Source organism: Chinchilla lanigera, unplaced genomic scaffold (assembly GCF_000276665.1).
Source record: "Chinchilla lanigera isolate Chin_1 unplaced genomic scaffold, ChiLan1.0 scaffold00034, whole genome shotgun sequence".
Lineage (NCBI taxonomy): Eukaryota > Metazoa > Chordata > Mammalia > Rodentia > Chinchillidae > Chinchilla > Chinchilla lanigera.
Genome location: NW_004955435.1, coordinates 20,102,122 through 20,130,000, shown reverse-complemented (window position 1 = coordinate 20,130,000; position 27,879 = coordinate 20,102,122). Strand labels below are relative to the sequence as shown.

Genomic DNA, 27,879 nt, shown 5'->3' with positions numbered 1-27,879 from the left:
AGAGAAAGAGAAAGAGAAACTATCAGAGTACCCAGGAGAAATACCTAACCCAAATATAGGAGTGAGGAGAGATTTCCTGAAAGAGGGAACACTAAACTGAGTCTTTGGGATCACAGGAATTATTCTGATGAAGAACAGCCTAAAGAATTCCACATAAAAGAAATTTAGCCAGGTACAGTGGGGCATGCCTGTAATTCTAGCTCTCTAAGAAGAGGAGACAGGAGGATCCCAAGTTTGAGCCCAGCCTAGGCAACTTAGTGACTTAGTGAAAACTTGTCTCAAAGTATAAAAGGGCTGGGTGTGTAGCTTAGTGCAAAGACCCTGGGTTCAATCCCCAGTGCCAAAAGAAAGGCAACTTGAATAAGACTTTGAGAAAACCTGGATTACTGAACTACAAGTAATTCAGTGTGGCTGGAGTTTGAATTGAAGATGGAAAGTTAAAGGAAATGGCTGGAAAGACAGAAATGTACTAGATTTTTTATTATTAAGTTTATTGGTACAATTTGTATCTACATAACGATCACACTCATCATAGAGAATTTGTATCTGTACATGATATCCTGATTCCTGTTTTCCCCCATGCCTCACCCCTCCCTTCAACCTCTCTTCTCCTCCTTATTTACAAAGCTTTGTTTCCATTTTATCTTTCTTTTCTCATTTTTTCTTTTCCCTTCATTCCTTCCCCCTTCCTCCTGTCTAGTTCTCCTTTCCCTGTAAACAGTCTCTTCATATTTCATGATATCTATTGTACATTAGGATTCTTACTTGTACTTTCAGTTTCTCACACCTAAGAGACAATGTGATATTTATACATGTTTGTCTGATTTATTTCTCTTAAGAGTATGGTCTCAAGGTGCATCCATCTAGCAATAAATATCTCAAGTTTATCCTCCTTTATAGCTGAGTAGTACTCCATTGTATAAAAAACCACATCTTCTTTACCCATCCATTGGTTCAGGGGCATTTGGGTTGTTTCCAAAATTTAGCTATTACAAACTATGCTGCTAGAAATATGGGTGCACATATATCACTGTGATATGATGCTTTTAATTTTTTCAAGAAAATACCAAGAAGGGAAATAGCTGAGTCAAGTAGTGTCAGTAGTCCTAGTTTTTTAAGCAATCTCCACACTAATTTCACAGTGATTGCATCAATTTAGACTCCAATAGTGGAGAAGGGTAGCTTTTTCTCCACATCCCCCTCCACATTTGTTATTGGTTGATGTCTTGATAATAGCAATTCTTTCTGGAATGATACGGAATCATGGCATTGTTTTAATTTGCATCACTCAAATGATGAGTGACATTGAACGTTTTTTCATATATTTATTTGCCATTTGTAATTTTTTTTTATCTGAGAAGTGTATATTAATCTTAGATGCCAGTGTTTGCATTGGGTCTTTAAATTTTGAAGGTCTGATTTTTGAAAATTCTTTATATGTGCTAGATATTAGTCTGTTGTCTGAGCTGGGGATATAGCTCAGTGACCAAAGCACCTGCCTGGCAAGCACAAGGTCCTGAGTTCAATTCCCAGTACCAAAAAAAAATACATAGATAGTCTGTTGTCTGAGGAAAAATTGGCTAGAATTTTTTCCCACTCCATGGATGGTCTTTTCACTCTGTTGATGATTTCTTTTATGTGAGAGCTTTCTAATAAGATGAGATCCCAGTTGTTCATTCTTTGTAGTATTTTCTGTGCAATCAAGGATTTATTCATAAAGTCTTTACCTACAATTATTTCTTCAAGAGTTCTACCTATTCTATCTTCCAGCAGTATTTCTGTTTTAATATTTAGATCTTTGATGTACTCTGATTTTAGTTTAGTGTGTGGTGAGAGAAGTGGGTTGAGTTTTAGTCCTCAGCATGTGGAAAGCCAGTTTTTCCAGCACCATTTATTAGAGGCTATCTTTCTTCCAGTGAACGTGTGTGATCCCACGAAGGTGGTTGAGTGTGTTTGGAGTTTTTTCTGCATCTTCTAATCTATTCTGTTGACCTTCAGGTCTGGTGGTTTTTTTGTTTTGGTTTGGTTTTTTTGCAAATACCATACTGATTTTATCACAGTAGCTCTGTAGTATAATTTCAAAACAGATCCAGGTGTAGTGGCACACACCTGTAATCCCAGCACTCAGAAGGTAGAGGCAGGAGGATCATTGCAAGTTTGAGACCAGCCTGGGCTACAAAGTGAGCTCAAGGCGAACCTGAACCAAGTAGCAAGACCCTGACTCAAAAAAGATGACAAAAAAAAAAATTTCAAGTCAGGGGTTGCTGATGCCCCCTGCCTTGCTTTTGTTGCCCAGAACTGTTTTTGCTATTCTAGGTTTCTTCAGGTTCCAAGGATTTTAGGAATATGTTCTCTAGTTCATATGTGAAGTATGCTAATAGTATTTTGATTAGGATTACATTAAATCTGTGTAACAATTTAGGGCCAAGGCCATTTTCACTATGTTCGTTCTTCCTACCCAAGAGAAAGGGATATCTTTCCATTTTCTGACATCCTCTTCAATTTCCTTTTGCAGAGTGCTATAGTTTTCAATTTAGAGATCCTTTACTTCCTTTATTAGATTGATTCCTAAGTATTTCATTTTTTTTAATGCTCTTGTGAAAGGGGTTATTTCCCTAATTTCTCCGCCAGTGAGTTTGTTATTTGTATACAGAAATATTATTGATTTTTGAGTGTTGACTTTGTATCCAGCTACACAACTGAATTTTGTTATTAAATCTGTAAGTCTTTTGGTGGAGTTTTTGGGATCTTCTATGTATGCAGAGTATCGTGTCACCTGCAAATAATGATAATTTAACTTCTTTCTTTCCTATCTTTATTCCTTTTATTTCTTTCTCTTGTCTAATTGCTCTAATGTTTCCAGAACTATATTGAATAGGAGTGGTAAGAGTAAGCATCCTTGTCTTATTACTGATTTTAGAGTGAAAGCTTTCAGTTTTTGAGCATTTAATATGTTGATTGTTGGTTTGTCAAAGATGGCTATTATCAGATTGAGATAAAGACCATCTATTTCAAATTTCTGTAGGGTTTTTATCATGAATGGGTGTTGGATTTTGTCAAGTGCTTTTCCTGTGTCTCTTCAGCTGATCATGTGATCTTTTTCCTTGGCTCTATTGATATGGTGTATTACATTCATTGATTTTTGTATGTTGAACCATCCCTGCATCCTTGGTAAAAATCCTATTTGGTGATGGTGTATAATCTTCTTGATGATTTGCTGCATTCTATCTGATAGTATCTTATTAAAGATTTTTTGCATCAATGTTCATTAATGAGATTGGCCTATATTTCTCTTTTTTGGTTTGGTCCTTTTCTGGTTTTGTTATCAGGGTAGTACTTGCTTCCAGTAATGAGTTTGGGAGTACTTCTTCCTTTTCAATTTCATTGAAGAATTGAGGAGTAATGTCATTAGATCTCTAAATTTCTTGTAGAATTAAGCAGTGAATCCATCAGGACTTGGGCTCTTCTTAGTTGGTAAGTTTTTAGTTACATTTTTATTTCACTTACTGATATTGGGTTATTTAGAATTTTTTATATCTTCTTGATTCAGTGTTGGCAATTCATATGTACCTAGATATCTGTCCATTTCTTCTGTATTTTCCATCTCATTAGAGGTTCTCAAAATAGGTATTGATGATCTTCTGGATTTCTGCAGGATCTGTTGTGATTTTATCCTTTTCATTACTAATTGCATGTATGTGAGTCTTTTCTTTCCTTTTTTGATAAGGTTGGCTAAGGGTTTATCATTTTTATTTAATCTTCAAAAAAACAACTCAATTCATTGATTCTCTGTATTGTGTCCTTAGTCTCAATTGCATTAGTTTCTGATCTGATCTTTATAATTTCCTCCTTCATAAAAGCTTTGGGCTTGACTTGTTCTTTTTCTAGAAGTTTGGGTTCAACATTAAGTTGTTTATTTATTTGAGCTTGTTCTGTTTTTCTGATGTGAGAACTCACTACTATAATTTTCCTTCTTTGGACTCTTTCATTATGTCCCATAAATTCCAGTGTGTTAACATTATTCCAGTGATAATTGACATTATCATTTAATTGTAGATACTATTTAATTTCTTCTTTAATTTCATCTGTGACCCATTGGTTGTTCAGTAGGGTATTATTTAATTTCCATGTATTTATGGAAATACATAAATGGTTTCTTTTGCCATTGACTTTCAATTTCATTGCACTATGGTCAGATAATATACATGAGAGAATTTCAATTCCTTTACATTTACTTAAGCATTTCTGTGGGTTAGTATGTGGTCTATTTTGGAGAATGCCCTGTGCATAGCTGAGAAGAAAGTGAATTCTGATGTTGTGTGGTTGAACACTCTGTAGATATGTACTAAGTACATTTGTTCACAGGTTTGTTTGAGTTTTGATATTTCTTTGTTGATTCTTTGGTTGATCTATTTTTGACAGTGGGGTATTAAGCCCCCCTTTATAATTGTGTTAGTGCTTATTTGATTTTCATGTTCATTAATACTTGTTTTATAGAGTTGGGTGCACCTGTATTTGGTGCATATATATTTATGGTTATTGTGTCTTCTTCTTGGAATTTTCCCTTAAGAAGTATATACTGACCTTCTTTATCTCTTTTGATAAGCCTTGGCTTGAAATTCACATTGTCTGCAAATAGAATAGTGGCCCCTGCTTTTTTCCAGGTTTTTGTCACATGGAGCATTGCTTTCCATCCTTTGACTTTCAATCTATGAATTTCTTTTTGAGTTAAATGTATTTCTTGTATGCAGCGTATTGTTGGATCTTTTCTCTTGAACCAATCTGTCTGTTAGTCTGCTTCTTGTCAATTGTGAATTGAGATCATTTGCATTGATAGTTATACAAAGTCTCTCCCTTCTATTTATTTGCTTGCCTTTCCTGGTGGCTTCTTTCTATGGGTGTTCTTGGTATTGTGGCCTTTGTTGTTTCTTTCTAGAATATCTTTCAGAATACTTTGTAAAGCGGGTTCAGTGGTCATGAATTTCTTCAGTTGCTCTTTGTCATCGAAGTATATGATTTCTCCATTAAATCTGAAATTTAGTTTTGCAGGATACATCAATTTGGACTGGAAGTGGTTTTCTTTCAGGACTTGAAATACTTTACTCTATGCTCTCCTGGATTTAAGGGTTTGTGTTGAGAAGTCTGATGTAATTCTGATATATTTCCCTTTATAGTTGATTTGTTTCTTTTCTTTAACAGGTTTTAATATTCTGTTCTTGTGCTGAATTTCTGGAATCTTGATTAATATATGTCTGGATGTAGATTTACTTTGTCGTGATTAATTGGAGTTCTATATGCCTCATTTACTGTAGGTCAAATTCTTTTTCCATGTTTGGGAAGTTTTCTGCCATTACTTTTTATGTCATTTGTGCTTATGTATGCTTTTTCATTGAATCCAATCAATTTTATGTTGTTCTTCTTTGCATCATCTTGCAGCTGTTGAACTGTTTTTTCTTATCCCTTGATGTTTTTAAGAGATTTTTTTTCATGATCATCAACTACTGTCTTCTAGTTCTGATATTCTGTCTTCACTTTTGTTCAATTGGTTTTCCAAACTTTCAATGGAATTTTTAATTTCTTGGATATCTCTTTGAATCTGTTTCATGGACTCCATTTCTTTTCTATGTTGGGCATTCATGGTTGCTATCCTTTTCTTATACTCCTCTATGTTTTTATGTACATGTATTCTAAATTTGCTGAGCAAGTCCTTAATTATAGTTGTCATCTCTTTTTTCACCTGAGAGATTGTTTCTTATTTGATTTCCTCTATAGCCTCATACATTTATTTACTTGCTTTCATTTCTGCTGCTATTATTCCAGGAAATTTGGGTGTTTGGCTTCTGATTTCATCCATCTCATAGTCCCCTGGATTTGTCCTGGGTGGACTGGAGGTCACAGGGTTGCCTTTTGCTTCTGTGTCTTGTCATTTTCTATTTTTAATTTTATTTTGTTTTCTGTGTTGATGCTTATAAGTTACTTATAGTAGATAGCTTTATCAAGGCTTCCCTAGGAAATGTCTGTTCCCCAGAGATATCTTCTAGGTGTAGGTGGTTCCTGGTCTTTGTGTCTGTTCCAAGATCCTACCTTTCCAACTTATTTTTTTTTGTTTTGTTTGTTTTTTTGGTTTTTCTCCGGTACCGGGAACCGAACTCACGACCTTGCGCTTGCCAGGCAGGCGCTTTGCCGCTGAGCTAAATCCCCAGCCCCCTACCTTTCCAACTTATTAAGGATGAGATGTTGCTATCTATTTGGCTCACCACCCAGTTCTTTGGTGCTAGACTATGGTGATGGTTACAAATCCAGATAATCATAGTGTTGTCATACAAGGGAGAACAGTTGACTACAACAGGTATGGCATCCTGGTTAAAGCAGTATAGTTATCGATAACAATAGAATCAAGCAGAGCATAGAACCTAACAAACTGTGCTAATTATTAATTTGGTACCTTTAACCATAGGGGCAAGATCTACAGTTACATAACAAAATCTAACATAATTCGAGAACTTATATACAGAGTTTCCCCTTAGTAGGGTGATTTTACCCTGTGGTGGGGAAATTTAAAAGGAAGAGGGGACAAACAGAGAGATAAATGAAGAGAAACATAATAGAAACAAGGCTGGAGGACAAAGGATGATCACACAAGCTTTGCAAAACTGGAGAAGCGGGCAGAAGAGAGACAGTGAAGGAGAAAGCAAAAGACTATCAAAGTGAACCAGAAAGATAGAGACAGTGTTCACTCACATGAAAACATCATAAAATCAAGAGAGATAGTTGAGGAAAGAGAGAAGGAATAGGAATAGAACAGAACAAAAATAACGGTAAAGCCCTACATGACGTTAAAAAAAGAAAAACCTACCAGAGAGAAAAACAAAGAAAAAAATAATAAAATTCCTCTGGTGTGCACACTTCTGTGGTAGTGTCCAAGTCAGACTCTGAGACTTTCCAGTATGGCAGTCCTTGCTTGACATGCAGGCAGCAGTGCCACCAGATCTGCAGTAGGATTAGTGCTGGGTTCAGTGCTGATCTTGGTCTCCAGATGCAGGGCTTGGGAGCAGAGTCTTCAGCCAATAACTTCCTGTATGCCCCTTGGCGGCCTCCCACTCCTTACCCTGTTTGTCTCTGTGTCACTCGCCCAGTTGCAGTAGCACCCTCAGACAGAGATAGCCCAAGGCTGCTCCCAGCCCCATGTATAGTTGGCTCTTCTGCTCCACTTCCACTAGCTCTTCTCTGTTCTCTTGTGCCACTTGTGGCAGAGCAGGGAGGGGTGGGGTGCTGTGGGCTGACTCACTGCTCCTGCCACTGAAGAGACAGCGGGTTCCACTTTGATCTCCTCTGCTGTAGGGGAAAGGCCAACCTCCCACTCATTGCTGTGTTGCAGTGCAAGGTTGCTTAAATTCTCTCAAGCCACTAGTTGCTGGGGTCATGCTATGACACTCACCACCTTTGCTTCTGCTGTTGCTGCTGTGCGACCGCCACTGGTACTGTGGTACTGTGGTCCCTAATCTGACTGACTCATTGTTTCTGCCAAAACCAGACAGCTCAAGGCTGCTTGGTTTGGATTCAATATCTGGGGGGGAGGGCACCACAGCTGTTTAAATCCTGTGCATCTGCATCCCTCTCTCCAACCACTGGGGGAGGGTGAGGAAGGATGCTATACCACCTGCACTGCAGTTTCTAACCTTGTTGTCAGTAGGGGTTCTGGTTAGCTTCTAGGTCACACAAGAAAAAAAAAAAAGTGCCTATTGGGAAGGGAGCAGGGCCAGTGAAATTTGCTGCATGCAGCCATGTCCTCTGTATGGAGGAAGGTAAAAGAGGCAAGGGGCCTTATATCCCAAATCTACCCTGTTTGGCTTGAATTAGTCAAATTTCTGCAGTCCATCAGTTTCTTGGAGACTTTCCAGTATGGCGGTCCTTGCTTGACATGCAGGCAGCAGTGCCACCGGCAGCCCTGTGGGCTAGATTGACATTTTATAAAGTCCTATGTCTATGTTTTGTTTGATCTACAAGTCTCATATTTCAGATTGATTTTGGCATCAAGATATGTGTCCCCCACTTCCTCTGATTACTATATTTTTAGCTGATTTTCTCTGAGAAGCTCCAAGGTGGGTCCTCCTCTATTCAACCACACTGAATCTCCAAATGTACCAGATTATAAAGGCCCTTGCATGCCATGCTGTGGGGGTTTGGACATGAGGTTCACAGGAATTGTGGATGACTCCAGTTTCCAACTCAGGTCACTGGTAGGTGGTGAGAACATAGGAACCAATGGGAAGGGGCTGGGGATTTAGCTCAGTGGCAAAGCGCCTGCCTGGCAAGCGCAAGGTCGTGAGTTCGGTTCCCAGTACCAGAGAAAAACCAAAAAAATAAAAAATAAAATAAAATAAATAAAATAAAGGAACCAATGGGAAGAGTAGCTTTGGACAAAAAGGTGAGTTTATGACACAGTGAGAGTAGGCATGTCTGAGAAGACTCAGTGTGAGTCTTCAGACCAGAAGAGAAGTGTTTCAGAATAATGAACTTGGGAGTTGTCAACATCTAGGTTTCATCCATGTCAACATATAGGGTAGGGATGAGCCTACCTCAGGAGAGTGTACAGTAGGAAGAGAGCAAACTAAGCTGTGTCCAAAGGAACCGTTGTCTTTAAAGAATGAATCAGTGGAAGAGGAGAACAGTGTAAAAGAAAACAAGAAGGAGCCATCAGTGTTAGGAAAGAAAGCAAGAAAATCTTATGTTGTGGGGCCAAGGAAAATAAGAAATATCAAGAAAAAAGGTGTACAGCAGCAATTTCAAACATCCCGAAACACACAAGTAAATTAAGGCATGAAATGATAAACAAGGAGGTAAGTACTACTACCAAAATATTGCTCAGCAGGACAGAGCCTATGTTTGAGCAAATGTTTGCTGTATTGGCCACTGCTAGGCACACTATACCTGCTATCACATTTAAGTGGCACACCAATAATTTAAAGAAGCAATAACAATGGTTTTGGTAGATTAGGTGATTTGTCCAAAGTCATGCTGCTGCACTGCTCCTCAGATCTAAATGACTTCATTGTCTCTCACACTTTCTGTCCTAAGAGAATGCAAGTTAAGGGAGAGAAGATGCATAACACAGCCTGGGCTGTCTGACTCTTAACCTCCATGTTCTGTTACTGATTGACAAGGCAGATTATATTTGACTACAATCATAAATTCTCTAACTCTTACACATTAGCACATTACAAAGAAGTAGACAAGTATATCATAATAGAACTTACATTATCCCTACCACTAGGGAGGACGTTCCCAACATTTAATAACTGCCAGCACATGTGCAGTGACTTATTTAAAGATGCCTCTCCCCTGGAGCACAGCCTTTGGGGCTCCTACTGTGCCAGGGCAGACCCTTTAGTAGCTGGGAATTTATAGGCAGATGGGAAAAGGACACTGAGCATGGTTATTAGCCAGAGTAGGAGTGTTTCAGTGTTTTAAAAACCAATATGGTCACGCCAGGCATTCCAACTTGATGTAGGCTGGCACTTTATTTATACAATGCAACATGGGGAGAGGGGACTTTCTTTCCATACCCAAAATTAAAATGATTTTTTAAAAGCAGGGAGTAATTTCAAGGGGTGCTTACCTGGTAAAGTGACAGATATTTTCAGTGGGTAAGAGGTGGCTGAGGCCTTGGCTGGATTGTTCGTGTGTAGGGAATTTCTGTCATAAACTTCCACTTTACACTGATACATTCCTGTCTCTTCCACAGTGGAATCATAGATTAAGAGTTGAGAACAATATGAAGTCTGTGAAACCTTCACCTTCTTGTGGAACTGGGAGAGGAAATCCCCCCATTCAACAGTGCCATTATGGGTGATTCGAATTATCTGATGAAAGATTTGAGACCTGACCGGCTGGAAATACCATGTCACGGTGATTGGCAGCGCAAGGCCAGAATAGGCGGCCTTCGCTATACAGGACAGGTCGAAAGTGTCCATTAACTTTACCTTTGGCTGACGGCTCATCAAATTAACTTGTAAACTTGATTCTGCAGATAGAAAAGCAAAACACATTTTCTAATATGTTTACCAAATCAAAGCACAGTACTTTCAAGTTTTCCTAGTGCTACTCTTCATGTCGGAATGTGAATTTGTGCATTTAGACTGTAATATATGCTTTGGTAGAAGTGATTCACAGCATAGTCTGTTTTGAATTCTGACCTCAGTTTTCCTCAGTTGACCCTCTTCTATGACTGCTGCCTGGATAGCTGCTGCCAAGCAGCACACTTGGCCCTGTGATTCGACCTCCTTCCCTCCACCACTCCTGGGTTCAGTATTGGGTTCTCTTGCCAAGCCAGAACGGACGCTGCAATGCCAGGGCTGCAGCCGTCAAAAGCTAAAATGTATAAGGCTCAGCTACAGCCATCTATGAATTCACTCTGAACCAAGGCATGGTATTACAGGTTTGTAATTCCAGCACTAGGCAGACCAAGGCAGGAGCGTTGCAAGTTCAAGCCCAGCCTGGACAACTTAGTGACTTAAGAAGGCCCTGTCAAGATAAAATAAAATAAAGTAAAATAAAATGAACTGGGGACGTAGCTTAGTGTGACAGCTCTTGGTTCAATCCTCAGTATCAAAAAAAGAAAATAGAAAAGAAGAAAAAAGACCACTCTAATTCATAGGATTTTGTTTTTAACTCTAAATGCCAGTTCACATGTTGAATTCTAACGATCAGGTTTATAAAGAAAAATAAATTTGGGGGTGGACTGACAAATCCAGCACCAGAAACTGAGCTCTCTACCTGCGGATACACACATCATTACTGAGGGACCCAGGATGGCACACAAATTGCCCAGCAGAATGAATTTCAAGTTTGGAAAAGGATTTCTTCGGCACTTACTTAGAGATTTCACAGTGACCGAAATATTGTGAGCCCAATACAGATCTCCAACCCGGTTCTGGGTTCTCTCAGACACTCTGCACTCGTATACACCACTTTCTGTGACCGTGGTGAAGGTGATTTCCAGCCGGAAGGTACCCCGGTCCACTTTGTCCAGCCTTGTGCTGCCATGGCTTCTTGGGCCCTCAGTGGAGGCACCCAGCTGCAGAGTACCATCTTGCTCCATGCCAGCTATGAACATGGGCGCAGTGTGGTCCTGCGGGATGTGCCACCAGCTCACGGACAGAGGACTCTCCGTTCCATCCGTCTTGCAGAGAAGGGTGAGAGGCTCTCCTTCCCACACGGCTTGCTGCTTGGCAGATACAACCACACCTCTTGCTATGGATTACAGATTTTAGAAGAAAAGAGAAATTCAAGTAAATGAAAATTGTTCTAACTTACAGGGAGATCTTATCAATGAAGATCTGACCAGTTTGTGACAAACCGTATGAGGCTGTTTCCTCCTGCACCACCCTCAGAATAAAGATCTGCTAAACTCTGAAATAGTGGGAAGAAAGCAGCAGAAAGTGCATCGGGAGAACCTACTTATACTTCACAGTTTAATATTTGCACTTATTTATTTATCAGTTTGCTAAGTTAGCCTGTCTTGAGGAATTCTAGTTGGGCAAATATCCAGTAGTGTTTTATTAGACTAATTAGGGTCAATATATGAACCTGAGATGAAGCTGTGCTAATTTAAACTTTCATCCTTTTAGAATTCAGGCCTTCAGAGTTCAATACTGTCTTCCTCTTCCTACTTATCTTCCCTAATCAGTCCTAATTAGTTTAGTATGTGTTTTGAACAGGGAAAGAACAGTGCTAATTAGATTTTTGTTCACAGTACCACAATAAAAAGAATTACTTCAGGGAATATATATATATATATATATATATATATATATATATATATATCATCTATCTGTTACTGGAAAGGGAGAGCCTTCTTTTTTTTATTAAGTTCATTGGTATATTTTAGGTGGGAGAGCCTTCTTAATGGCTAAACTACTGTATAAAACTACAAATGTTAAGCTTTCCAAGATGGAAAATTTGAGCTGTGTAAAAATGTAGACATTCATTCAACAAATGCTTACTCTGTAAGCTCTTGTTCTGTTTGCTGGTGGGCAATGCAGAGATACATCAGGAGCTTATGCATCTTGTGAAGGCAGTATTACATTTAAGGCCAACTTCCCTGGAGTCTATTACCCTGAGCAACATATTTGAACTCTCTGAGCCTTATTGTCTTTCCTGTAAAAACTAGGGTAATAATAGCACATACCTATTACATTGTTGAGAGAACTGAACAAAGGGTGCACACAATCAGCCAAGGCTGGCTGGCTAGGGAAACTACTCAGAAAAGGTTGGTTATTAGCATTAGTGTTTAATAAGAGGCACAGGCAAAAGCAGAGGTAGCTCAAAACAAAATAGAATTTACGTTAGAACTCTAAAGAGGATCTAAATGAATTTGCAAATTGCTTTTCCTTGGTGAGGAAGTTCAGTCTTGGGCTGTTTTGTGTATACATGTGCACAAGTTATCAAGGCAGAACGAGGGTTAATGCCCATAAATAGGATTTAACTATTAATAAAACTGCTTGCAAATTTTGAGTGTTAGAAGCATAATTATACTTTAAATTTTTTTCAAGATAAAATGGCTTATACATGAAGTTTAGAAATTCTAAGGAAAACTATTACAATCTCACTACCTTAACCACTATAATTAGTTTCAATTAATTATAACATCATTTTTTAAAAATGAGGTTTCCTTAATCCTTGAAGTTATTACTGCCTCATGATAAGGAATAACAAATAATTAGGTGTGGTTAAATCACACATCATAGTGATAGTGGGTGCTCCCTTCTGTTTGAAATATTGATAGATTGATAAAACTCTGCTCATAATTCAAATAATAGCTTGACTTTCAAAACAGAATGTTAATCAGGAAACAATGAATATGCTAATAAGTTCTCCTAGTTCTACATATTGAGCCCAGTTTGGACTCCACCCTATGCAAAGACTTATTTTTAGCTTTGGAAGATAACCCTGCTAGTAGCGTTATGAGGTGCATACCACGAAAAACACCTTCAGGTCTCTTTGACACAAATTCCCACATCCTGGTTTTAAGATTTCAGATGTATTTCAGGGAGACTGAGAAACACAAAGCAGAAATTTAGCTCTGTGCAAATACATAAACCTGCCCACACTGTTTTTCCTGAATCCTAGAGAGTAGACTAAATGTTTAGTGCAAAAACTGTCAGCATCACACTTCCTGGCCTGCCCCTTGAGGCCATACCATGTGCATCTTCCTTCCTAGCCAATAGGGAGACAGAAAGAACATGAAAGGGAAATTCATCTGTCTTTGGAGATGCCTCTAATGAGCCAGTGCAACAAGAATATCTTCATTTTAGCTCAGTTTTTAATTAACATTTAAATATTTTTTTGTTTTGCTTTCAGGCAATTATTCTTTCTGGACTTTGAATTTAACATTCAGCCTGAAGAATCCTAATATTAGCAGGGGATCTGTCTATTTTCACTTCACACACAAGACACTGATTATTCAAACACATTTAAAGTCACCCAACCTTCCCAAAGTAAAGGAGAGCTGAGTAGCTATTAGGCTGCTTTCAGTTGCAGTAACAAAATATGTGAGGCTAGGTAACGCAGAAAGTAAAGGGGTTTATTGGGTGCACAATTCTGGTGGCTGGAGCATCCAAACAGCATGGTGCCAGCGTCCTGGCGAGGGCCCTCTGGCTACATCACAACATGATGAGGAAGCAGAAAGGGAAGCAGAAGTGTCCTCACTTTAGAGCAACCTGCTCTCCTTGTGGTACGGATGCATATATATGGGTGGAGCCCATATGAATGAGGATCCTCAAACTGAGGATCAAATTACCTCAGCTTCACCACACCACACCAAACTTCCAGTACTTGAACCTTGTGAGGACAGACTACAGCCAAACCACGGCAGTGGCACCCCTACTTTCGTGCATACACTCAGAGCAGGCCTCTCACCACAGCACAGCCAAATGCATGCAGTGGAGTTGGCCAGCTTATTTCACTTCCTGTCTGCTCACTGGGTGTCAGAATTGTGGCTAAGTATCACTCCTGCAGGAGGGTAACGTAACAGTGGATTAACGGAAGGTAACCGGAAGATGAGTCTCAGGTTTGGCTGTTGGTCCCTCAGGAAGAGAAAAGTGGCTCTTTACTCTTAACCTCGCCCCTCCTCCTCCCCCTCCCTCTCCTCCCCCGCCCTCTCCCTCTTTCTCTCCCTCTTCTTTTCCTTCTGCCCTCCGCTCCCCCTTTACACACACCCACAGACGGCTTCATTAATACAGCTGTTCTCTGCTTAGATAAAAAACCCAATGTATGCAAATTAGAACAAAAAACAGAATCCAAGTATGTAAGGCAGCAAGAAGAGACTTAGGATCATCTAACTGTGTGCCATCCCTTTACAAACGAAGAAGCTGAGATTTAGAGGTATATGTGCATGGTCATGGCCTACTTAATGGCTCAGGTAGAGGACTCCAAAAATGTCCAGCTAGCCTAGGTATCTTCCCTTACTGCACTTTCCCTCCAGCAGGCGGTCCAACTCCACAGGAAGACTTCCGCTGTGCGTGAAGCCTCTGTACTGCCAAAGGAAGGGGCTGATTCATGCCTGGTCCTGACTTCACTTACCTGCTGGCTTCTTCAGATGTACTTGCCTGACTGGTGACTGCTTTCTCTGCAGCACCTGCCAGGAGCCCATTGGAGTTCTCACCACCTCGGTCACTGTGCAACTGTAGGTGCCTTCATCCTCTGGGCCTGCAGAGAAGGTCTTGAGGGAGAAAGCCTTGGGGCTTAACCTCGAAACCTGGAGCTGTCCCTGGCTTGCTCTGTCTTTGTAATCCTTCTTCAGATCCAGGACTCCACCAGCATCAATGTGGGCTATTTCAATCCCATTGAGTAACCAAACGACCTGAAGCTGTGGGTCCTGGCTACTGCCCACCACCAGGCAAACCAGCTGCAATGGCTTCCCTTCAGCAAAAGTGCTCTCAGCAGTAATGCTGACTTGAAAGTCTCTCACTGTGTAACAAAAGCAAGGCAGGTATTTAGAAAGACCACTGCATCTATCCTTTCAGTACCCGACAGTTGAAGCCCCAGTAAGCATACCATGAAGATGGCATTTTATGTGACAGTTCAGTTCTGTAGTGGCAGACACCTCCCCCCAACCAAAGCACTAGAATAAAAAATGCTCATAGAAATGGGCATGGTAGTGCATGCTTAAAATGCACTCTTGGAAGATGAGGCAGGAAGATTACAAGTTTGGGTCCAGCTTGGGCAACTTAGTGAGACCCTGTCCCACAATTTCAAAAAGGCGGGGGGAGGCTGAGAATGTCTCAGTGAGAAAGCTTTGGGTTCAATCCCTAGAACTGCACAAAAAATATGTGCAGATGTGTAAAGTATATAGTTAGATATGCTTTGTAAATGAAAACAAAATATCAAATTGCTGTATATTATGACCTCTGTCTCTCTCCCTCTCTCCCCCTCCCTCCTTCTTCCCTTCCCTCCTTCTCTTGGTGCTGGGATTGAACCCAGGGCCTCATGCATCCTAAGCATGTGCTCTACCAGAAAAACATCCCCAGTCCTCATTTCTTATTCTCTTTTTTGTCTACTAATATCCAGGAGAATTTTTCCAAGTCAAAGCACATGTTACATGGCTTTGTTAGACTCATTGAGTAAAAGTAGGGTACTTGAGGCTAAGAGGACAATTTTTAATAGACTAGAATAACATGTGTCTTTAAAAAAGAAAGAAAACTTCAGTGATCCACCACTGGATCATGCTTTCATTACTGAATATGGTTTTAGCAACTCCCTCCTATTGGGCCAAAGCCTATGGAGAGAAACCAGAAACCACAGCAAAGCCTTTCTGCCTACTTTGACAAAAATGCTAGTAGATCATGAAGAATAATTCCATTCCAAGATGGAAAAAGCGGGGTTGGGGATTTAGCTCAGCGGCACAGCGCCTGCCTGGCAAGTGTGAGGTCATGAGTTCAATTCCTGGTACCGGAAAAAAAACAAAAAAAAAACAAGATGGAAAAAGAGGTCAGGTGGGAGGAAATCCCAGTACTGACAAGGACAAGATCGAACCCAGAGCTTTCTCACTGAGACACTCCAGCCCCTCCCAACTCTTTTTACACTGTGGGACAGGGTCTCACTAAGTTGCCCAGGCTGGATTCAAACTTATAATCCTCCTGTTACGGACTGGAGCTATTTGGAGGCCCTGCTGTCTGTGGTAAGTGGACGTTGGAGAGAGACAGGCCTGCCTTTGAATGCCAGCCCTACCTCTCCTCTGCTGGGTGAGTTTTGGGGTACATTTAACACACCCGGGGCTCAGGGTCCTCATTTTTGAAGTAGGGAGTTGACTAGTTGACTCAGAGGTTGTCAGGACTAAATTAAATCATGGAGATAATGTTCTTACAAAGTGCCTGGAAAAATGGTTACAAAACTATTTCCATGGCTGGCTTGTGTAATCCACCTAATCATTTAACATTCTCATCCCGTATAAATCCTCCTATGAACAAAGCCAAAATGGAACATACTTCTTGTTTGTTATGCTTCCCAGATGACAAAAGCAAAACTGACTCAAAATTTCTAGTAAATATTTTGGGGGTCAACAAAAGATTTTTCTTTTTTGTCTTTTTGAGACAGTGTCTCACTATGCAGTTCAGGCTGGCCTTGAGCTCACTTTGTAACCCAGGCTGGTACTGAACTTGCAAGAATTCTTCTGCCTCAGCCTCCCAAGTGCTGAGATTACAGGCCTGTGCCACCATGCCTGGCAACAAAAGATTTTTTAAAAAAAAAAATTTAAAATATCCCTTATACTCACTAGTAGTGAATTCACAAATTTCCTGAGAAGATAATTACCTGCTGGCTGGACGCTCAGTGTTGTTTGATCTGTCTGCTTTTTTGTGATGGAAATCCAGGTTTCATCTGGATCCTGAATCCATTCAGCTGCCTCACAGAACAGCTGGCCTCGATCTGAGGACTGGAGCCTGCCTATGGACAGCCTGAAAGTAGTGACCCCAAACTTGTTGAGCTGCACATCACCAGCTGCAAACCTCTCTGCATAGAGAGGCCCAGAGGTCAACGTAAAATCTTTGGAGAGGGAAATAATCTTGGTGGTTTGGCTGCTTCCTCCTTGCTGTATCAGGTACCAGGTGACAGAGAGGTGGGTGTGTTGAGCTGTGGCTTTGGATGCCTCGCAGGTAAGTTCTAATGGTTCACCTTCCTCCTTCCTGAGAGTCTGGGAATGCATGGTGGCAGAGAGAGTATCTGGAATAACTAGAAACAAAGGAATGAGGATAATATGCGCAGCTCATTCTTGACCAGTTAGGTGAAGATGGTGCCCTGAACCCTCATCTACAGAACGCATCCTTTGAGTTGGTTTTTCATCAGCTATAAGCTCCCCTATTGGCAATGGAGCCATTGGCATCCATGTACAATCCATGGAACCTGGGGAAGCAAGTGGCTCAATGAGATACGCTTTTTGGCTTTCTTCATTAGCAGAGGCTGCAGTTAACTTAGCTATTCAGACACAGAGTATTTATGGGAGCAGAGTATTTGTAGGGGAAAAGCACTGGGAGCTCCCAGACCCAGATTCTGACCCTAAGTATCTCCCCATCTGACCACATGAATTTGGGCATATCACTTTATTTGCCTGGCCTTAATCTGCTTCTTATGAAAAAAGTTCTGAAATAATTGGTTGTAATTATTAGAGGAAGGAAGGTGAGATGGGTTCCACAGAAGAGGTCATATCAAAACTGGCTCCTGAAAGATATCTAGGAACTCACTAAGCTAAGAAGGGAGTGCTAGGTATTCCACACAAAGGGACAAACTGACAATTGCAAGGAATATGACCCTCTTCTCACAGGAAAAAGTGCTCCAGCTATGTGTTGCTTTCACTTTATCTTGTGCTATATTATTTCATTTGAGGGACAAGACAGGTACTATAGTAGGATGGTTATATAAACTTTAGTAAAGATTGCATTTTAGCTCTGAATGATAAGTTATAGCCAATTACGGGAGCTGTCGATAGCTGTACTATTGCCAGCCTATGGATATCTGTAGATGAGGCTTTGGGGCAGTGTCACACTATTTAAATATAGTATGATTGGGAAAACTGAGCTGGTAGTTTTTTTGTTGTTGTTTTTTTTCCGGTACCAGGAATCGAACTCATGACCTTGGGCTTGCCAGGCAGGTGCTGTGCCGCTGAGCTAAATCCCCAGCCCCCTGAACTGGTAGTTTTAAAGAATGTGAAATACCTACTTGTAACAAATTTCCAAACTATCCAGAGAGCTAGGTGGACTCTTTTTCCCAAAGCAAATAAAACACTGCAAAGCCTGTCTCACTGCAAAGGCACTGTGAGAGTGAAGACTGGCTTCTCAGGGGCTCGGTAGCGGAAGGGGTCAAACATCTTACCGGTTAGCTTAGTCTTTGCACTGTAACTTCCATAGTACTTTCCATCCGTGTTCAAGGTGTGACACTCATACTCGCCAGCATCCTTCATCTGGAGCTTGGAGATGTGCAAAAAGACCGAGTTTCCCTGCACCCTCTCTATGTAGATGTCTCTGCTTTTCACTCGCGGTGCATACACTGCGTAAGAGAAGGCGGCATCCTTGGTGCTAATGATCTGTATTTCCCTGGATGGGGCTGTCGGCAGGTAAACAGACCACTGGAAATGCTGCTCAGAAGGGCCCTGGTGGCCAGTTACATTGCAGCCAATGCTGACAGCATAACCTTCAGCTCTGTACAACGGTCCTTTCTGAACTGTTACTTCTCTCTGGCCAGTGCTGAGCTTAGCTTGCAAACAGGAGAAAGAGAGGGGAATAAAAATAGATTAGTGCTCTGGTTCCCAGTGTACCACATTATGTAGTTCCCTATATTACAATTCTGGTAAATGAGATTGCAGCTTATTAGCAATAATCAACTCAAATGTTCACCACTTTCTTTATGGTTAGGCAGCAGTGGAGGGGATTGACGAGTTAATTGTTCTTTCATAACTTTAACTTCCAGAGGAATCTCTAGTCTCTTTAAAAAAAGTTTAGCTTTATCCATGTGACATGGCTATATCCATAAAACACGGGCTTATCTAAGTGCATTTATTGAAAGCAAATACAATGTGTGATAATTTTTTTTATATATTTTGTGGGAAAATTCAGCACATCCTCAAATCTCAGTTTCCAGGGCTATTCTTATAAACGTGGCAGCTGGAGCGGCAAAGTCTGTCACTCTGCCCACAGTGCCCTGATTTTTCTGGCTGGTTTGTTGGAAATATTTGTAGCTCTTCACCAGATCTGGTGCAAGAGTAGCCAAAATTAGCATCTGAAGTGGCAGTGGCACTTCTTTCTTTAATGTGGAGAGTTTTGGTTTGTTTTAATTTCTAGAGAGCCACTGTAGCTTTACTGAGAAGCTTCATACTGGATGGCCATAAAGTCCAGCAAGCTTGGAGATCAAAATTTATTTCAGTTCTTCTCTTTCTTTTTACCAAAAGTTTTCAGCTGGGACCACTATGGAATGTTTTCTTTTTTTTTTTTTTTGGTTTTTCTCTGGTACCGGGAACTGAACTCACAACCTTGCGCTTGCCGGGGAGGCGCTTTTGCCGCTGAGCTAAATCCCCATCCCCTTGGAATGTTTTCTATTGAAACAGATCTTAATTAATTATTAGGTCTAAAGGAGAAAACATAATTAAATGGTAACATTTCCTTAGAAAAAAATTTAATCCAGCATTTTTCAGAAATCAGAAAGTTTATGTTTACTTATGATGATTAATATTAAGGGCAAGTTCATTTTTATCTCTGAAAAAACAAAGACCAATGACAGAGGTGCCACGGGGCAGTCTAGATCTTTCACTAGCGGCCGGGGTGCAGTGCCTGGGAAAGAGGGGGTTGAAAGACATCAGAAGGCCCCAAGGGGAGCGATGGCTGCTGTTCTGGAGTCGACAGAACAGAGTTCTTGGGAAGAAGAGAGGTCCAGAAACAGAGCATATGCTAAATTGTGTGACTTCACAAAGACCAAGAGAAAAGGAGACTACAGGAGCAGAAACAGCCAAGGAAAGGGAAAATGGCATCACAGAGACCATGAAAGGGCCGGGCATGGGGATTTTAGCCAAAATGAAAGCAATCCTAAAGCATGTAAGGGAGCTCAGAAAACAAAAGGAAAGGATAGGAAAGATAAATGCTCTCCTGATGCAGTCCGCTAGTTCAACTTCAAACTGGTAAACAAACTACCAACACCCAGCCAATCAACTAACCACACACATTTCTAGTAATAAATTGAACACACTAATTTATTAACAAATCCTAATTAACATATTATATCTTAATCATTTGTAGTAAGTATCCAGAAATCGGAGTTAAATAACCTTAAAAAATATAAACTATTACTTACCAAAAAGTTATGCTACTGAGGCAGTTTAAAACATATTCAGCAATGCCACCCTAGAGAAATGTGTGCATTGTGCACTAGGCTACACGTATTGCCACACTGTTCATTACAACCCCAAACAAGAGACAACACATAGGTCCATCAACAGCACAAAGGATACTGGAGAATGGCAGAGTCATAAAACGGAATATTATGCAGAATTGAAAATTAATGAATGACAATCATTTGCAATAACATGCACGACTATGTTCAATCAAAGATGCAAGATGCTTCATTTATTTATTTAGGTTTTTTGACACAGCATCTGGCTATGTATTTCAGGATAGCCTTGAACTCACTATGTAGCCCAGGCCAGTCTCAAACTGATGGGTATCTTCCTGCCTCAACCTTCGGAGTGCTGGGATTCCAGGCATGAGTCATCATGCCTGGCTCAAGATACTTTGAATCTTTTTATTGATGTGCAGAAATAATGCTGTTGTTTATAAAGTTTAAACACAGGCAAAAACACACTATATTGTTTAGTGATGCATTAAAAAGCTAGGAATTTGTCCTGAGTGTCAGGAAAGAGTTCTGTAGTCCGATGGGACACTCACATCTGACTGTGATCAGAACGAGTGTATATTCCTGGGTCCTGGCAATCTGTTTCTTGACCTGGATAGTGATTTGCACAGGTTTTAGTTTCTTATTTGTTAAGCTGTATATTTATGTTTTATTAGCCTTTCCTTATAGATTTCACCATAATTTTTTAAATACGATTTCTGAGGTATCACTACCCTGTTTCTATCGGGGCATGTTTCCATAAACGTTATTTTCGGTGGCTGGGCAACACTTCTCCAACATTTTCTGTCATTTCTCAGTGAGATGAGTACACATTTGAAAACATTTTATTGTGAAAATTAGCACTTCGCTCTCTACTGTTTACTTGCCAACTCAAATATTTATTCAACCGCTGAATTATATTTCAGATGTTGCAGAGCCTACGAGGAGAAGATGAGTTTGGAATGGGCCCTTCACGATTTTGTAATCTAGTCAGGGAGGCGGCAGTCATCCTCTGTGAGAAAGATATAAAATGCTTGGAAGGGATTTGACAAAGCAAGACTGATACTGTTTGAGGGAAGGACACAGACAAGGCCTATGGGAGAGATGGCATTTGCAGAGAACTTAGGAAAATTAGAAATACTGACAAGCGGGGAGACAGGGCTTTTTAGGTGAAGGAGACTGAGACAAGACTATGAGTAGGAACCAGAAGATTTGTTCAGCACATAGGGAGCAAACTGGACGAGGGAAATGTCACATGATTATTAAAAGGAAAGGGTAGAACTAGCTAGGAATTTTGGTTCATGAAGGACTTGATTATGACATTTGAAGTGTAGACTTGACTCATTAGGTAATAGCAGTCCACTGAAAGTGTTTGAAGGGTGTTGGAAAATTAGCCTGATGGTTGTGTGGAGGATGCTGGAAGTCAGAAGCAGACATCAGGGAATTATAGCAGCATGGGACAAAGGTGATGAATGCATAGGGATGAAAAAGGATTATCATTAACAGCTGAAATCTATAGGTTTTGATGTTTTGGATGCTTGGGGGCTATAGGGGTAAAACAGGAATATCAGGTAGGAAATCAAAGATACACAGGTTTTATAAGATGAGATAATTGTACTCAACAGAAGTCAGGATAACAGAAAGTTGCAGTGGTTGCATGTTCAAAGGCGAGGGAGAAGATGATATATTTAATTTTGGAAATACAAAATTTGAGTACCATGGATAGCCAGCAAACATTGGAAAATTATACTTAGGTGTGTGTATTTTACTTTAAAATTTATTCAACCCTTTGAAAATACTTGTAATCTGATCCTTTCAAAAACTGATATTCCCATGTTTAAGAATGCCAAAACTCATCAGTGGCTGAGTCAGATTTGAGCCCAGTCTCCAGAATGGTGAGGAACACATTCCTGTTGTTTCCAAGCCACTCGCTTTACGATAATTTTGTTACTGCAGTCAGAATACACGGGGACATGCTGCCTTCTCGGGAGAGTGAAAGAATAGTGTGACAGTTTCATAAGTGTTTTGGAAGTGAACAGAAATAACAGCGATCAATTCGAGTGGCTATGCATTGGAAGCACACGGTGAAGCATCTTGCATATATATTCAGGCACAGGTCTTGTTTCCTCCCAAAGAGCAAAATTCCTCAGAGGATTGCCTTGTTGTTTCATTTTGAATGGACAAAGGATTAGGACCTTTTGCACAGTTGCTCAGATTCTTGTCCGATGAGTACGCAGCTTGGCTCTAACATACTAGCATAGGAGTCTTGCTCTTGAAACAATTAAAATTCCTTGATGGTATTAGGTTTCTTAAAAAAACAAAAACACCAAGAGCTGGATGTGGTAAGGACCAAAATTTGGAGCCAAACCTGGGCAACTTAGTGACTTAGTGAGACTTTGTCTCAAAATAAAAAATAAAAAAATGGGCTGGGGATGTAGCTTAGTGCAAAGGTCCTGAATTCAGTCCCCAGTACTGAAAAAAATTTATTGGAATTGTCAAAATTACAATTTCAGTATTATCTGAGTCAAGACTATTAGGTTGGACCATATAAAATGGTTGACATGCAACCAGTTTTGATATTAAAAAACCAGTAATATCAAATAATTTCAACTCATATAAAACCTACCTAGAGAACAGTCAACATACCAAGCCATGTCTCTTTCTTTATACATATAAAAATCCTAAAAGCTTGTAGGCTGAGATGGCTTCCATCCATAGTTAAATGATTTTTTTTTCCATGAATGCACTCAGTAAGAAAACAGCCCTTGTCCAAGGCCCTCTATGTTAACTGGCCTTTATTCATAGAGCAGTTACTCAGGCTGAGGGTACAAGCCACGGTGGCAAAGACAATGGCTAAGTCTGAGTGCTCATTTGCCTGCTAACTTCATCTAACACCATATTCTAACTTCTTAGTCAGTCTTTATACCTATCGGAAATAAATAAATAAATTTGGGGGCTGGGAGTATAGCTCTCAGGACTAGAGTACATGACTCCAGCGACAACAACATACAAAGTATATATTTGATAAACAATGTAATAGATAAAAATTTTTTTAGACATGGTCTTGCTATGTAGTTCAGGCTGGCCTGGACTCACTATGTAGCCCAGGCTGGCCTCAAACTTGTAGCAGTCCTCCTGCTTCAGCCACCCAAGTGCTGGGATTACAGGCATGCACTAGCACACCTGGCTATAACAGATAAATTTATCATCATTTAATTAATTTCCTCCCTTTCTTCTATATTGTAACAACAAATAGCAGGCTTCCATAACTTTTTCAAGTTACCTCTTGATTTATGTATTCTTCACGTAAAAACTGTGGTTCTATACAAAATTAGTGCTTGAAATGAGTCAGATGTTAGAAGAAATAAGTGTATAACTTGATTGTTTAAGAGGCTTAAGGAAAAGCTTCCAGTATTCCCTACTGAGTCTTGGTTATACTTTCTTCCCCCCAGACCTCTGGTTTGCTTACCAACAAAACAAACAAACAAAAATGAACCAACAGCAACACAAACCAGAGAGACAATTTGCAATTCTCTGAATTATTGCACAATGTAAACCCAGTTTCCCCTTAACCATAAGACAAACAGCTGAAATACACAAAGCACGCACACTTGAGAATCCTAAATAGGAAAACTAAACAGGAGAAAGTGAAGTACACCAACTCCTGGAGGATCCCACCAGGACACCTGCCCATTAAGACTGATAGGTCTCATTACCCAGCAAGGGGTCCTAGTGAATTCCCCTGCAGGCTAGCTCTCTCCCTATGAGGCCCAGATCTGATCCTTACAATATGTCCCTTGAGAGAAAGGAGCCCAGGGCAATTTAACCAGTGTTTATTCAGCAACCCTTTGTACTGATTATAGCTTTATTCAGTTCCCCTATCAACCCAGTCGTTCACATCCCTGCATTAACTCAACCCATCTCTTGAAAGCAAACTTTCTTAATCTGAGTCCACAAATAGAATTAAAAGGCCCATAAACTATGGTGAGCAAAAACTCATAGAGTTTTATTTCATGAATCTCTAATGGCAATTTAGTATTTTCTTCAGTTGGGAATGTGGACAGTGAATCGCATATTTTCACATTCTATTGCCATTGCTGCAGCTGTATTAAAATATTCCTATTCATCACTTCATTGATGTTTGGTGCTTAACAGATCCTCCACCAGATCTTGTTCTATAATAAAGAATCAAATAAATCACTATATCATAACCTATTAAAATTATTAATAACTATTTTAGTATGACCAATGTCCTTTACAATTCTATGCATCTTATTTTATGTGTTTGAAAGTGATTCTGAGGGCTATAGATGTGGTAGAGTACTTGCCTAAGTACACACAACACGAGAACCTGGCTTTCATCCCCAGAACCACCAAACACAAAACAAAACAAAGATTTGAGGTAAGGTCCATAAAGCATCACCAGGTGCTAAAGGAAGCTATAACACAGAAAAGAACCTGGGACCTATCCTGTTCAGTTGGAACTATTTCATTCCTTGCCTAATTCCTCTGATTCTTCTCTCTACCTCAAATTGTACTTCCACCACCTTGTTCTAAGATATATAAATGTCTCTCAGCTGGTAAGTCAAATAAATAATCATCTTGCTCTGGGGCTCTCAGTAGTTAATTCCCACATTACTCATAGGCAAAATACAGAAAGTTCTTTTAGCTTAGTGCTCGCCTAACCTTTTCTTCTACCCAGCCTCAACCCCAAGGCATATGTGTCTAGTCAGACCCTAACCTCAGGCAAACCGAAAGGTCTCCTCTCAGCCTGGGAAACAGAGCATCTCACATATTCTCCAGACGGGTGGCCTAAGAGGAAGAGATAGAGGCAGAGCCAGGCTGAAGTGAGAGATTTGGCAAGGGAGACAAATGTAAAACATCAAGCATTGCACTTCCCTGGAACTCTGGGTTATCCAAGAAAGCAAAGAACTGTCATTAATAAATCAAAAATTACTGGCAGCCACAGAAGTATGTGGCATAGTTGTTCCTGTAAAGACCAAATTGTCCTCCTACATCACCCAGCAGCCTCCTGTGGGCCAGCTCCTGTGATGATAGAAACACAGGGAATGACGAAACTTACCCAGAAGGAGGGAGAAAGATGCCACATACAGGACGTGTGCCATTTGGACTGGTGCAGATCTTTCCCGGAAGCGTCACTGAAGTTGCTTAGAAGCATAGTGACAAGTGTGCTCTCATTGCAAAGGTAAAGAGGAAGCCGTAGTGTGGTTTTCAGCCCACTGAGGAACATAGATGACTTGCAAAAAGGAAAGCTGCTTACACTACACTGTTTTCTGCTAATCCCTCAAGTTGGGTTGTGAAAAAGTTAGTTACCTTTATAGTTAAGTAAAATGCACAGATAAAATAAGACGGCACTCATCCTAACTATATATCATTTGGCAATAGTGGGGGAATTTAAGTAAACTGAATAAATAAAAAAGCAATGAGAAATATTCTCTTTTTGGCCCTTTCTTTCCCATCTTGAAGGAGGAAACAAGTGAAGGGTCCCTGGAAAACATGAACTTGTGGTCACACGAGGTCTGAAGATAACAGAATCTAGAATCAGCCTGTCTGGTTTGCACGCAGATTCTATTCTTAGTAGCTGTGTGGTCTAGAAAACTTAATTAACCTTTCTAAACTCTTCTCTAAAATGGGGATACTCATTGTATGTACCCTACAAGGTTGCTATGAAAGCTGAATAAACTAACTAATTTAAAGCACTTAGAAAACTATCCAGTAAAGTACATCTCAGAGACTATTAGTTGCCATCATCACCATCAAGGACATTTAAGTGAGTCTTTGCCAGTATCCGCATGGACACCAAGGATGGCAGAGGAGTGCCTACACATAAGCAGTGACACTGAACTCAGGACACTTTAATGCTACTCTAGTCGCTGAAGGCAAGATCATACGAGGGAGGAACTTGTGAACATTAGCTTTAGGTAAGCCTAGATCTATCTAGATCAGTCAGTAATATATTGGTCTCTTTGTTTTTGTTTTTGTTTTGTTTTTCTTCCAGTACCAGGAATCAAACTCACAACCTCACACTTGCCAGGCAGGCACTGTGCCACTGAGCTAAATCCCCAGCCCCCATATTGGTCTGTTTTAGACAATTACAGGCAGACCACTGCTCCATCCATCTAGCCAGCCAGCCAGCAACTGTTTGGTCCTCCTATGTTCTGAGAGCTATAGTAAGATTTGCACACACAGAGATGGACACAGCCTTGCCTTTACTCTCAGGAAGTTCCCACTTGAGTCAGATAATCACAGTGCAATAGGGCACCTAACGGAGGTGCAGGAAAGCGGTAGACAGGAGGGAACTATCAGGGTGGATGGAACCGGGCCAAAGGAAACAACAAGGCGAGGGATGGCTGGGGAGAAAGTCTATGGATAAGTGATGCGCAGGCTGTGCCTCCTATTGGCGATGAAAGTTAAGGCTGGTATGAAAAGGGAAGGGTCTGTAGGTTTGCTGGGCCAGATCGTAATGGGCTCTGTGCCTGGCCTAGGAGCCTGGCTTTTATCCTGAAGAAGAGGGAAGCTATTACAAAGGTTTGTTTACTTCTGTAAAATTTATTTTAAACTCGAACCTGATACTAGTGCATTGCTAACTGGCTAAAAAGCAAGGAAGGGTGAAAAGGCTATAAGCAAGAAGGCCAACGACAAGATTTTGCAGTTGTTCATATGAGCAATGATGAGGGCCTGACTGAGGACATCTAAAATACAGAAGAGGAACCTGGGCATGGTGGCACATAGCTATAATCCAAGAACTATGGGAGGCTGAGGCAGGAGGATCTAAAGCTTGAGCTCCGCCTGGGCAACTTAGCAAGACTCTGTCTTGAAAACAGTAAATAAAAAAATATTTTTTTAAAGGGCTGGGGATGGAGTTCGGTATGAAACCTTGAGTTCACTTGCCAGAACTGCAAACAAACACACACAAAACCAGGAAAACTGAGAAGAGATATGAAATAAAAACTTATCACCTATGTGATAAGCTACCACGTGCTACAGACCAAGGAGTGAAGGTGAGCCCAGGTGGAGGCGAGCAGGAAGGAATCGCAGGTCTGACTGTCCTACAGGGAATGGCTTGAGGTACCCTAGGGGGTGGACAAGGAGCGGTATACTGACATTTGGAGGAAGGAGACAGCCTATCCAATTTGGGAAGAATGGGAGAGTGAGTAAAACCTCAGGGTAAAGACAGCATTTAAAGGGAAACTTTTTTTTCTAGTGGGGATTATAGTAACAAAGGGCAACATTCTACCAACTCAAGTCAGAAGCCTTCAACTTCACCCATGCACTTCTCCTCCCTTCATCCATCTGTCTGCGCATCCATCCACCAAGTCATCCCTCCCTCAGGGTTCTTTTTTTGTTAGTAACGATACCTAACAATTAGCCCCCTAATGCCAGTTACCCTAAAAATATTAAAGTCTTAGTGAAAGATGCTGAGCTTTCCTTTTCAAAGTCCTGTGCAAGAAGTGAGCATAAGAGAAATCTGAAGAACTCTGCACTCCA

The 27,879-nt window shown here is 40.5% G+C and overlaps 1 protein-coding gene across 2 annotated transcripts in view; it reads right to left on the bottom strand.

The window, feature by feature from the left end:
- Cd101 (CD101 molecule) overlaps positions 1–25,610 on the bottom strand; it is a 41,050-nt gene extending 15,440 nt beyond the window's left edge. Inside the window, exons 1-6 of one of the 2 annotated variants that reach the window (XM_005389048.2) lie at positions 25,454–25,610; positions 18,367–18,747; positions 16,813–17,229; positions 14,584–14,970; positions 10,876–11,253; positions 9,620–10,024 (exon numbers count right to left, since the gene is read on the bottom strand). In XM_005389048.2, the coding sequence (XP_005389105.1) occupies positions 9,620–10,024; positions 10,876–11,253; positions 14,584–14,970; positions 16,813–17,229; positions 18,367–18,747; positions 25,454–25,496 (2,011 nt within the window). In that variant the 5' untranslated portion in view covers positions 25,497–25,610. The remainder of the gene's footprint in view (positions 1–9,619; positions 10,025–10,875; positions 11,254–14,583; positions 14,971–16,812; positions 17,230–18,366; positions 18,748–25,453) is intronic. The other variant, XM_013516564.1, reaches the window with a different exon arrangement.
- Positions 25,611–27,879: the final 2,269 nt, after the last annotated feature.